Source organism: Podarcis liolepis, assembly GCF_965112155.1.
Source record: "Podarcis liolepis genome assembly, chromosome: 10".
Taxonomy (NCBI): Eukaryota; Metazoa; Chordata; class Lepidosauria; order Squamata; family Lacertidae; genus Podarcis; species Podarcis liolepis.
Window position 1 is genome coordinate 73,681,535 of NC_139562.1, and position 13,059 is coordinate 73,694,593.

At 44.0% G+C, this 13,059-nt stretch overlaps 1 protein-coding gene across 1 annotated transcript in view; it reads right to left on the reverse strand.

The window, feature by feature from the left end:
* CAMK1D (calcium/calmodulin dependent protein kinase ID) overlaps window positions 1-13,059 on the reverse strand; it is a 214,236-nt gene that overhangs the window by 92,609 nt on the left and 108,568 nt on the right. The window contains exon 2 of the mRNA XM_083464223.1: window positions 8,170-8,301. Coding sequence (XP_083320349.1) covers window positions 8,170-8,301 — 132 coding nt within the window. The remainder of the gene's footprint in view (window positions 1-8,169; window positions 8,302-13,059) is intronic.

The following is a 13,059-nucleotide window of genomic DNA, read 5'->3' on the forward strand; positions in this document are numbered from 1 at the left end:
TAGCGGACCTGATGGCTCTGCACTGCCTCCAGTGTCAGAGGAAGGATACTTTGGTACAGCAGTGGCTTGGGAACAAATGGGAGCCTGCTTGTGGGCAACTGGTCACCAGCCGTGGTAACAGAATGCTGGACTAGATCATCATTCGGTCTGAGACAATGTGGCTCCTTGTATTCTCCTTCCAAAGTGGAATTTTGTTGTTCTTGTAGTTGAAGCTGCATACCGTAAGTGAATAGGCCATTTTCATGCTGGTCTTCATCACTAGAATAACCCAAAACTACCGGGTTCTACTTTGAGTTGCATAATACAAAAACAAAAGCTCAACTCTCTGTTCACCCTACCAAAATTTTTGCTTTTAGTAGTTTATTTATGTTGAAGATTCTTCCTTTCTTCCTACCTATTCTCTTCCCTTTCTTGCCAGATGACAATGCACAAGATTAAAGCAACATAATTGCAAATAAAAAGCAAACTAAATAGAGCGGCAACAAAAAAATGAGCCATAAAATTCAGCAAGAATTAAAACAGTTACAAAAATCTAACCAGCTTTCTAGCAGCAATAATTTAAGTGTCTTACAAGTAGCAATAAAACACTATAAAGCAACATCTGTAAAAAGAGGCACTCAGATCACCAATAAAAGAACAAAACTGAAAACCATGCAATTGATCAAGTTGGCAACAAAACTCTGTAAATTGGTTTCTAGAAGATTTAGATAGGATTCACATTTCCAAACATGTTTGCATCTCTGTCTTTAGATAAATATGTCAGAAGTGTAGCTACCTGCGAAGCTCTTCACACAACAGAAAGTATGAATTCCTGCAATGCACAAGGCAGAGCAAAGAATTATAAATAGTAAATTTGATACAGTAAAGCAAGACAAGGCTACAATAAAGTAAAGTATGGAGGCTGGATTAGAAATAAGATTTTTGTTTTGAACTTCAGCTCACATTGGGCTGCCATCCATCTTGGTAAACGCCCAGCTGAAAGAACGTGCTCAGTCTTACTTGCTGAACAACAATTGTGCCTTTTCGACACTAGATGGTAACACACACGAAGCATTCAGAAAAGGATGGTGAGTCTTGGTGGAGGAAACAACTTCACATATGTCTGGTCTCAAAAAGGTGTTTGAAAGGTACAGATGAAGGCATGCCCTCCTAAGCGAATGCTATAGGAATGCTATAAGCATAGTTTGCCTAAACAGATGAATTCATAGCTACATACAGGCCTTCAAAAATGTAAAGAAGAAAAGATAATTTCTTGTGTTGATACCAGGCTCAGTTCATCTCCATTTTAGTTTGAAAACCATCTCTTGACTCTTCTCCCACCCCCAGTAAGTTTCACCTTCATTATATAAAATTTCCTGATCAATAATAATATCAATTAAACTAAATAGTTAAATGTTGAGCTTGTCTTGCTAAATACCGTATTTGTCGCTCTATAAGACGCACCAGTCCACAAGACGCACCTAATTTTTGGAGGAGGAAAACAAGAAAAAAAATATTCTGAATCTCAGAAGCCAGAACAGCAAGAGGGATCACTGCGCAGCGAAAGCAGCAATCCCTCTTGCTGTTCTGGCTTCTGGGATAGCTGCGCAGCCTGCATTCGCTCCATAAGATGCACACACATTCCCCCTTACTTTTTAGGAGGGAAAAAGTGAGTCTTATAGAGCAAAAAATACAGTAAATAAAAACACCCACAACACTGCGCTCGTTGCCTACATACTGTTCAATCTTTGTAACTGATTCCTTTTTTAATTCAGAAATCTGGAGCCTGGCATGGCCATCCACTTACCTGCTGAGGGTTGACACAATTCCATACTGATGCTTAATGGTATTTTTAACTTTCACTTTATGCTGACTGGGAGCTATATAGATCAGACTTAGCCAACATGTTGGAACAATGTTTCCATCTACCATTAAATCTTAAAATGTTAGAATGGTTCATCTCTATGGTCAGTTCCTTAGAACGTTTTTAATTTAGACTCCAGAGCTTAAATGTCTTAAGTGATACATCCTAAGAAGCGCACCAGGGGCTGTTGTTGGGAATGTTGTCAAATGGGCTAAGACAGAAAATGGCTTCTTTCTGACATTTGTAAGGTGCCATTCCCTGGCAGTGGTCTGGGGTGGGGGGTGGGGCTTCCTGCCTCTTACCCAGAGAGGGAGGGGCAGGGCAGCTGAATGTGGTGCAGGTGCAGTGGGGGAGCCAGGCTGATGCTCCTGCCCCCACCTCCGCACCACGCTGAACTCCCCACGCCTTCCTGCTCTCCCTCTTGGTAAGCAGAAGGGACACTCGCCATCAGGAGCCGCCTGCCTTTGCCATCCCATTGACGGCTGCTGTCAGCTGCAGAGTGGCATCTGAAGAGCCGGGTGGGGGTGGGGGTGCTGGTGGTTTGCAAGACGGCTCCAGTGTCTGAGCAACTTTATGTGGCTCCCACTGGTTCTGCCAAATGCTAATCAGGGTTTAAGTAAACTCATACTGCTCATACTTTCATCTGGAAGGAAAAGAAGCACCTTCCATGTATATGTCATATAAATGTTGGTATCCTGCCCATTCTGGAAAGGTGAAATGCCACAACCAAATGTGCAGCTGACACCCACAACATCTCCAACAGGCTGCTGTAGTATTTTCTCTGGGTACCAGGAAGGGGATGTGCAAGGATCCGACATGAGAAATGGCACTATACTTACGATTTAGAGCCTTCCAACATTTCTCAAATGTTTCTTCCAAGCAGGAATCCTCAAAGTGAGTTGGGGTTTCATATATTTTTGCCTGGGAGACACAGCAGCTCTACCCCACCCCTTTGGGCTCTGAATATTATTAGTTGTATAGGCATCAACCATAATTGAAATGAGAGTGAAATAAAAGGTTAAGAGTGCTCAACTTTCAGCTGAATTGTAGCCATTGTTGTCCAGGTGAAATTTGCAGCCGTTGTAACAATCCAATTACAGTACTTAAGCAGTTTGTTCAACAGTGAAGCTGGAGGCAACGACGACACAACGTCAGCTTCTTATAACTTGGAACTCTAAACTCAATCTGACAGCTGCACCCTAACACTAGTAAGTTACTTGGCAACGTCAAACATTCAACCAATGTTTCCTCACTCACCATCATTCTGAGAAACAAATTCCATGGAAGTTGTTTTGCTCATTTCCCTTAGGGGAAAAACACTCCCACACCAGCCTGGCAAAGAAACAGGGTAAACCCTTTTTCACGAGAGAGAGAGAGAGAGAGAGAGAGAGAGAGAGACAGAGAGAGAGATGGTGATCCTTCTTGTTTGACAAAGTAGTTGCCAATTATAAAATGAATGGGACTCTCCTTCCCTTCACAGAAGCATAGATAGGAACCTCTCTTCGGTGAATACAGTAGATGTTGTCATGGAGACATACAGCTTGTGAGATGTTCATACACATCTGGAATGCTACATAACATTTAGTCAGAGAATTCAAAAGGTATGCAAAACTCATAGAATGCACAAATCTTGGTCAGTAAACTACCTAGCTAATGTAAAGGAAAAGGTAAATGACCCCTGGAAGATTAAGTCCAGTCAAATTCAACCCATCTTGTTTTTCATCTTACACTATGGAAAAATTGCAAAAGAAATGGAAAGCCTTGCATTCTAGGAGATTTGGTCAGCTTCCTGTTTCTATTTAATGACCCCGTGTACTGTATAAAGCATATGGGAACTTCATTCCACAATGCAAAGAAAATAGATATGCAGTGCACTACCACCCATACAGGGATGCAGGTGGTGCTGTGGTCTAAACCAGTGAGCCTAGGGCTTGCCAATTGAAAGGTCGGCGGTTCGAATCCGCGTGACGGGGTGAGCTCCCGTTGCTCGGTCCCAGTTCCTGCCAACCTAGTAGTTCGAAAGTGTAGTTTCCGTGTGCCGCTCTGGTTTCGCCAGAAGCGGCTTAGTCATGCTGGCCACATGACCCGGGAAAACTGTCTGCGGACAAATGTCGGCTCCCTCGGCCAGTAAAGCAAGATGAGCGCTGCAACCCCAGAGTGGTTTGCGACTGGACTTAGCTGTCAGGGGTCCTTTACCTTTACCTTACCACCCATACACAAAACACCCATATAAGTCTTTCAGGCAACTAGAGCTAATGAAAGATTCTATTTGTTTCAAATACACAATACACTAAGAGGAAGGAGTCTACACATGCATCCGAGACTCATAGGAAGCCAAAAACTATCCCTGGAATGCAACTGACTGAGCAGGCTCTGCAATCCAGCCAAGTTTTAGCAGGCTTCCAGGTAAGCCATTAGTCAATACAACAGCCTCAGAGTTTCTTGACAAGGAGTTTTATATAATCATCAGTGTGCTTGTAAATGGCATAATTATAGACTGTAAACAGTTTCAGGATTCCTTTGTCCACAGCTGACCCAAACAAAACAATTTGTGACCAGCCAAGATGTCTTGTGGTCCATCAAGCGCATGACACCCTTCTTCTCATTGCAGCCACAGGGAAGCAGCAAAACCAGGAGTTTTTGTCAATCACTTCTTGCATCTTGGCTCCCACTTGTACTGAAACTTTCAGCTCCATTATTATTAAAGGCTTTATTGCAAAAATCACTACAGCACCCCAACACAGATCAGGTTACACCATTCAGAAATCACAGCAGAGCTCTAGAATACATGGCTAGGCAGAAGCTAAACCATTGTCCCAATACTTGACATGTCCCCAAGCTTCCTTTTCAAAGAGCAGGGCAGGCACAGTCATTTGTATGATGGTCTTCCTAAGCGGATGGCGCTGTGGTCTAAACCACTGAGCCTCTTGGGATTGCTGATCGGAAGGTTGGCAGTTCGAATCCCTGCGATGGGGTGAGCTCCCACTGCTCTGTCCCAGCTCCTGCCAACCAGTTTGAAAGCATGCCAGTGCAAGTAGATAACTAGATACCACTGTGGCAGGAAGGTAAACAGCATTTCTGTGTGTTCTGGCAATTGTCTGTGCGCCAGAAGCACTTTAGTCATGCTGGCCACATGACCTGGAAAGCTGTCTGTGGACAAATGCCGGCTCCCTCGGCCTGAAAGCGAGATGAGCGCCACAACCCCATAGTCACCTTTGAGTGGACTTAACCATCCAGGGGTCCTTTACCTTTACCTTTTACCTTCCTAAGCCACAGGACTGAGTGGGCAGAGTCTGCTGGGCTTCCTTGTGCATTCTTGGCAAGGGAGGCAAACATATAATAGGGGCAGGGAACCTGTGGCCCTCCAGATCATCCCTGACCATTGGCTCTAGTGGGCTGGGGCTGAGGGAACAGGAGGCTACAGATTCTCCATCCCAGGCACACAGGGTTCACTGTGATAAGGACTCCCAATCACACGAAGAAGCCCTACCCGTGCACAGTTATTATGCATGGGGATTCTTATTTGATTTGATTTTAATGTTCTGTTGAAAGCCGCCCACAGCGGCTGGGGAAACCCAGCCAGATGGGCAGGGTATAAATAAAAAATATTAAATTATTATTATTATTATTATTATTATTTGAAATATCAGGGTTTGGATATCAGCCTGATATTATCAGGTACACACAATCCCTCTCCCAAAATAAACAGAAGTATGGATTTGAACCCTTGGACCTTGCTTGTGATAGTATTTAAACAAACACATACACATTGCAATAATTGATTTATATTTTCAGTAACCCACATTGAGTTGGGAAGTAAATGTTGGGAAGTAAATTCATTGGGAAGTAAATTCATTGTTAAGTTAATAGGAGAAAAGATCAGTATAGCAAGGCGTTGCACAAAGCCTTGTGACTGACAGGCCTAGTGGCTCCAGCTGCTTCCTTCCTATTTGAGCGTTTAGTATTTGCATACACACTTCTCAGGTCTCCACAATATTACGTATCATGTATATCTCTGTTGTCTTAAACATGGTTTATTTATTACTCCTGTCTAGTTTCATATTGGACTAAAAGAGCCTGAAGCGGCTTTCTATTACTTTATCTGATGAATGTCCCTTTTAATTTCAACAGATTCACTTCAGTTTCTCTGTGGAAACAGGTGAAACTGGATTATTTATGATGTAATAAGATTCAGAAAAGTGATACAGGGTGGGGGCTGTCCAACTCTATTAAGAATTAAAAATGCACAAAGACTTAAAATTAATAACAGAAATACCTTGTGGATCCAATATATTGAGCTAAGGCATCTTACAACAAATTAATGCATGCAAATTAAAAACACCAAAGAAAACAACTGGAAAACAATACAAAAAGACAATAGCCTAGATCTACCATCACATTCCCAGAATCGGAGCAAATGGAAACCCCAATTGCCATCTGTTGTACTTCAGCTTTAAAGAGCAGGTTTTCACTAGGAAACCTCCAGGGCGGAAAAAAGAGCGCTTTAAAGCACAGACCTCTTCCTGGAAAGCAGAGTGCGAAAGGTAGGTGTGGACAAGCCCTTAGAGAACGCCATCCTGGGAAATCCCCCTTATCGACTGATGCTCTGACTGCACCAGCACATATCTGTAGCACAGAACACATGGAGCGGCGGCACACTCAACACTGACTCAAGCTACACTGCAAATTATGTAGCGCTCTTGCTCACAGATCAGCATGCAACCAGAGCATGCATGTGTGCTGCGAAAGACACAGCCTTAGATACAGATCGGCTGCTTCAAAGTTTTTCTCCCCATCTCCATTGTAGGGCATAGCATCTCATATTTTCCATTTAAGTAACTGACCTACTTAAATTACAATAGCACAGATTCTGATCTGAAATTAGAGACTTGAGGCTCAGCGAAATGTATGTTACAAATGCTTGCCAGCATTCAGCACTGTATGCAGCCACATTCTCCTAGAATAATAAAAATCTAATCATTCACATTGTCCAGGCAGGAGTTAAAGAGTTTTTATTTAGAAATGAGGCATTTAGTGCAATGCTCAGCCTGCCAGTGTAGCTGAACATTGTAGGCAATGTGTAATCCTACGAAAGGAGGAAGATACCTACATGCCTATGTGTATAAATTTAGCAACACATGTTGAAAAGTGCTTCTGCTATGCAGACAGGCCTGGCACCTGTATGTCTAGCTCTTAGCGGTAGGAAAACATTGCAGTGTGGGGGAAAAGGAAATAATAGGGCAGCAATAAATGCTGGTGCACTCAACAACTAATTTTAGGAGAGGGCTAGTCTGAGGAGGTGATGGAGGACGTGGCCTGGTCCTCTATCACATCTCTATGTACTCCTCTACCGAGCCACACTTTGGGAAAAGAAGTTCAAGAAATTGTTATAAAGCTGAAGATCTTCACAGCCATTGGCCAAAGGGCCCTTAAGAACATGACAAAAAACCCCTACATTTCAGTGGAGCTTCACCATTGTGGCACTTCGCACAGGTCTTGGCATTATTCATTCTTAGGCACATATGATCCTTTATATTATATTCCAAAATGTATATTTATTGTTCAAGCAGGCTAAGACATAATCTTGCTGTGAGTGCAAAAAATAAACTAAATACATTTGGTAATTCACAATGGTGGCTTTTACACACACACATGCGTCACGGGACGCGGGTGGCGCTGTGGCTTAAACCACAGAGCCTAGGAAGGTCGGCGGTTCGAATTCCCACGACGGGGTGAGCTCCCGTTGCTCGGTCCCTGCTCCTGCCAACCTAGCAGTTCGAAAGCACGTCAAAGTGCAAAGTCCCACTCCGGCGGGAAGGTAAACGGCGTTTCTGTGCGCTGCTCTGGTTCGCCAGAAGCGGCTTAGTCCTGCTGGCCACATGACCCGGAAGCTGTACGCCGGCTCCCTCGGCCAAGAAAGCAAGATGAGCGCCGCAACCCCAAAGTCAGTCACAACTGGACTTAATGGTCAGGGCTCCCTTTACCTTTATGCCATGGCTTCACATAATAAAAACAACAACAATAATAATTTTATTATGTATATCCTGCCCATCTGGCTGGGTTTTATTTAGGCATTGTTGGAAAACTGCAAATTACATGATCTGAACTAGTAGTGACCACTTTGACCTGAAACTGGGCTCAGCAAAACAAGCTATTTTCCAAAAAAATAAATAAGTTGGAAAACAGCTCAGTTTATTCTGAATCAATTGCAAATCTGAACTGAATCCTGGCACGGTGCCCCGTCTTGATCCCAATAAAGTGGCCCAGAGGACAATCCCAGATGTCTGTTCTGGCAACCATAATGGAAGAACGCGTTTCATACTTACTTTCTCAGAACTGCAATTTCATTCTCAATGCTGCTTTCCTTCCCTTTCAGGGCTTTCTTTGGGATGCACTTGACTGCAAATAGTTTTCCAGTAGTCCTGTTTTCAGCCAAAACTACTTCAGAAAATGCACCACTGAAAAATAAAACAAAATATGCATTTCAGATTTGTTTTCTCTTGGGAGGTACTATATTGCAATGGAAATAAATGGCAATTACTATTTAAAAAACAACAACTTTCATACCCTTTTTTCTTTATGCCTTTTTTTCTTTTCTTTAAATCAATGGGACCAAATACAGTGGTACCTCTGGTTATGTACTTAATTCATTCCGGAGGTCCGTTCTTAACCTGAAACTGTTCTTAACCTGAGACACCACTTTAGCTAATGGGGCCTCCCGCTGCTGTCACGCCGATGCTGCCACACTACTTCTGTTCTCATCCTGAAGCAAAGTTATTAACCCAAGGTACTATTTCTGGGTTAGCGGAGTCTGTAACCTAAAGCGTCTGTAACCTGAGGTACCACTGTACAAAGGCTCTCAAAGCAGTGCAGCAATATGAGTTTTCATGTTGCACCAGTGCAGTACACACCTGAGATGTTTCACTGGTCTCCCATACAAGGCATTGTCTGAATCTGTTGTGATTGCAAACAGAATATGGCTGGGGACGAATGTGGCTGTGCAACTCTGCCTACAGGATCAAGAGTCCTTCATGCAATACTGCAAAACCTCAAGCTCTGGAGACCCCCTGCCCAAAGGAGACCACAGGACACCACTCAGGAAAAGAATATGGACAAACTTAGACCACTGCCAATTTGAGTAGAATCATAGAGTTGGAATAGACCACAAGGGCCATTGAGTCCAACCCCCTGCCAAGCAGGAAACACCATCAGAGCACTCCTGACATCTGGTTGTCAAGCCTCTGCTTAAAGACCTCCAAAGAGGAGACTCCACCACACTCCTTGGCAGTACAATACAATAGCCTTAGCTTCTAACTGTAGTTTTCACTTCCCTCAGAAGTAATACTTAAGTTTTCGTTTATAAAGAACAAAATCAAAAAACGTTAAGCACATTTTAGCTCCATTCACCAGGTTCCTGCCTCACCTACAGTAGGGGCAACCATTCTACCAGGTGGGACTGCAGAGCCTTGACATCAGCTCAGGTGACAGGCCAGGAAGCTTTGGTTCCTCCTCTCCTTGAACTCTTTCCATTCCAGCTGGTTGTTACAGGAGTCTATCAAGAAGAGCTAGAGGCTGTGTGGATCAGGCAATATCCACAGGAAGCCAACATGCAGAGCATGAGAGCAGTAACAGTCTTCTGCTCATGAGAGCCAACAACTGGTATTCAGAGGGAATATAAATCAAAGTGACCAGCAGCATGGAAAGCCTTGTAGTCTATCCCTTCCTCTCTCTCAATCCCTTATGTGTCATACATCTATAACAGTCTGATTATTTGAAAGCTGCTCTAGGAGCATTTTCGAGCTACAGAGCGAGGGTTAAATAAATATATCTATCAGGGAGCCTTAACAGTGTATACAGAAGTCCAAATGAACTCAGTGTGAGCCAGGATGAAACTGCATAACATAGTGGTTGATGCATGGGCAGGTGGGGGGGGAGAGAGATGGCAAACACTTTATGCATCTGCTGCAACCATTCCCCCCCCCCCCGGCCCCTTTTCTCCCCATTGGACTCAAAACCAGAAATAAGCCCACAGGGTGTAGATAAAATTTCATTCATTCATTCATTCATTCATTCATTCATTCATACCCCGCCCATCTGGCTGGGTTTCCCAATATGGATTGCAGAGTGGAAAGCAGTGGGAAAGGAAGGCTTCAGCCCCCACCACACTGATCCTGCTGTTCCACTTGAAATTATCCCCTCCCAAGACTTTGCTGCATGTGCAGTTTTACCCCTGTTCCATTTTTACTTGGAAATTCAGTGGGGCTTACTCACAAATAAGTGTTCCTAAATTGCAGCCATGAAGCAGAACCCAAACATGAGATTCTGCAGCAAATTTACAGTATATTACATTTGGTGCAGTATGTCATTCAGAAGTGTATTCTAGAACCTCACATATTCCCATTTTCTTCTGGTTAACACTTAGGTGCAGAAGCAGAGCGTGAGAGAGACAGTCAGCACACCTTTACATGGGAATTTATTCAAGTCTTGTTCAGCACTACAGCACATTTACAATGCTAGTGAACACTGCCAAACCACCTTATATAAGGCATATCACTGTCTGGGACTTTTTGGCACTCCTGGACTAGAGCACAGTGCCTGTTGTCCTGGCTCAGGCCCAGTCTTATATACCAGCATCAGTGATTTGAACCACACATGATAGCCTGAAAGTAAAGAAATGTCTGTCTTTCCACTTAACAACAGTTTCTCTTACTCTTACGTGACTCCCATCAGAGTCCATGACTCTCAGGTGCACAATTCAACCTGCAGTTGCACAAACTGATTAAAATCATTGCCATTAATACAGTATTATTACCATTAATTGCCATTAATTACCGTATTTTTTGCTCTATAAGACGCACCAGACCATAAGATGCACCTAGTTTTGGGAAGAGGAAAACAAGAAAAAAAAATATTCTGAATCCCAGAAGCCAGGACAGCAAGAGGGATCACAGCTCAGCGATCCCACTTGCTGCCCTGGCTTATGGGATAGCCGCACGCAGCCTATCCTGGGCAGGGGGAGCCTTCACCCCCCCCCCCCCGCCCGGGAGAGGCTGCGCACAGCTAAGGCTCCCCCTCCCCTGTGTGCGCGCGGCTAAGGAGAGGCTGCGTGCGGCTAGGGCAGCCCTTCTCCCTCCTCAGGGAAAAGCCCCCAAGAACCCCACACACAGGTTCCACACAGCTCTTTAAAGGGAGCGCTGAGCAGAGCCTCCCGCCTGCATTCACGCCATAAGACGCACACACATCCCCCCTGACTTTTTAGGAGGGGGAAAGTGCGTCTTATAGAGCAAAAAATACGGAAGTTATTTGTGTGAAAGTGATATATTGCACTGAAGCCTTTTTTTAACTAAAAAAACCCACACCAACTTTATGTTTTTTCTCTATCTCGTTATTTAGCAAACAACTTTTTTACACCCTTTTCTTAAAACCTATTTGTGTGTGTGACAGTTTCTAAGGGATTCTCCTTTCTTGACAGAGCTTCCCCCTTCTGAGTTAGCAGAGTTAGTGACACAATCAAAGGTTGCACTTTCACAATTGCTTCCTTGGAAGTGCTCCACTCTCAGCCCCATCAGGGGAGGCTGAGGTTGCCTCTGGGTCTGGTAGCCCTCCAGCCTCTCCTGAGCTGCAGAGGCTCAGGGCAGAGAGGCGGAGGGAACTAAGTTCCCGCAGGTGGAGTGCTTGCCTCCAGGCTAGGAGAGGCAAGTCACCTGTGGACCGGGGCCGCCCTATGCCTCAGAGGAGATAAAAGCCAGCCAGCCCAGTCCCAGGTTGCGGGAGCAACATTGTTGGTAGCCTGTTCCTGCCTGCACCCTGTCCTGCTCTTCTGCCAGAGTTCCAGACCCCACCCGACTCCCTGCCTTGGACCCCGCTTCAGCCTTGACGGACAGCCTCCATACCACACCCTTGACCTCGGACTGGACTCGGACCACTCCACGTGGTAACCCCCCGGGACCAGCACAATAGGCTTAGACCACACAGAGCTTTGATAAAATTTTGTCACAGAAAATTAAGAAGTACCTACAAATACAATTGTACTATTATTACAGCCTATAATAAATAAGCACTATTTCATTGGGTTCCAGAAATTGCCTCCAGTTAAAAGATGTGCTCTTACATCTCTGCAGATCATGAGACTATCCAACAAATAGCAGGGAAGATGGCATGTCACTCACTTTACCCTCACCTTAATTTAACTGGAGGCAATTTCTGGAACCCAATTGTATTTGTAGGTACTTCTTAATTTTCTGTGACAAAATTTTCTAACCAGGTCACTTCGAGCTGCTGAAGGCATGACTTCGAATGGGCAAAAGACAATTAAACAGAAACTTGCAAAATTCTAAGGGGTAAGCTATGTAAAAAGCTTTCTTAGTCTGGAAATGCCACTTTCACCTGTCACACAAAAGTCAGAATGGCTGTGATTCTGGTATCAATTACTCTCTCTCTCTCTCTCTATATATATAGTTTAACAGTATTTAGAACTGCGGTATATTAATCACTCTTCTGCTCTGCTTCCCCTTTGGGGCAGCTTATGCAGGATCTCCCAGGCAATTGCCCTTTTAGGCACTGTAATCCTGTACATTTCACAGCATTGTGGCAAGTGAGCTCAACTTTTTAAAAAGCTCTTCTATAGCATTTCTGAGAATTAGGCTGCACAAAGCCAGTAAAAAGTTGTCATCCTTACTTTTGTGAACCAGTTTGTGAATTTAGGATAGCCAGCTGGCAATGCCTAGGCAAAATTCAGCCCCTAAGGTAATTTTTCTGGATTTTGGTATTCTAACCCAATGTTATACAAGGTATATTAAAAAGTCTGTCCCCAGTTTCACCTGCTGAGTTTGTCTTGTTCCCACTCACCCCTGGAAAAGGGCACTTACTGTTCTGGTTTGGATCTGCCAAGAGGCACAGTATCCCACAGTCACACTGATTCCAACCACCAGGAACAATTTTCTTGGAACTTCTTTTTCTTCCAGATATAAACCTATTATAGCCATTCCCTGGATTCAGAGTGGCGAGCATTTATGACGGTTGGTTTAGTACATAGAAAGACCAGGGGAATGTGCTATCTATAAGGCATTATTCCAACTTGCTTGCATACAAAATATTAAAGTTAAACATGGGGGAATTGGCAAGCACACCAATAGATGGTGATAGACTATAAAATAGACTTAATTTATTCGTTGAGGCAGGTGATTAGCTGTGGGAGGAGCTTATCAGAGCTAGCA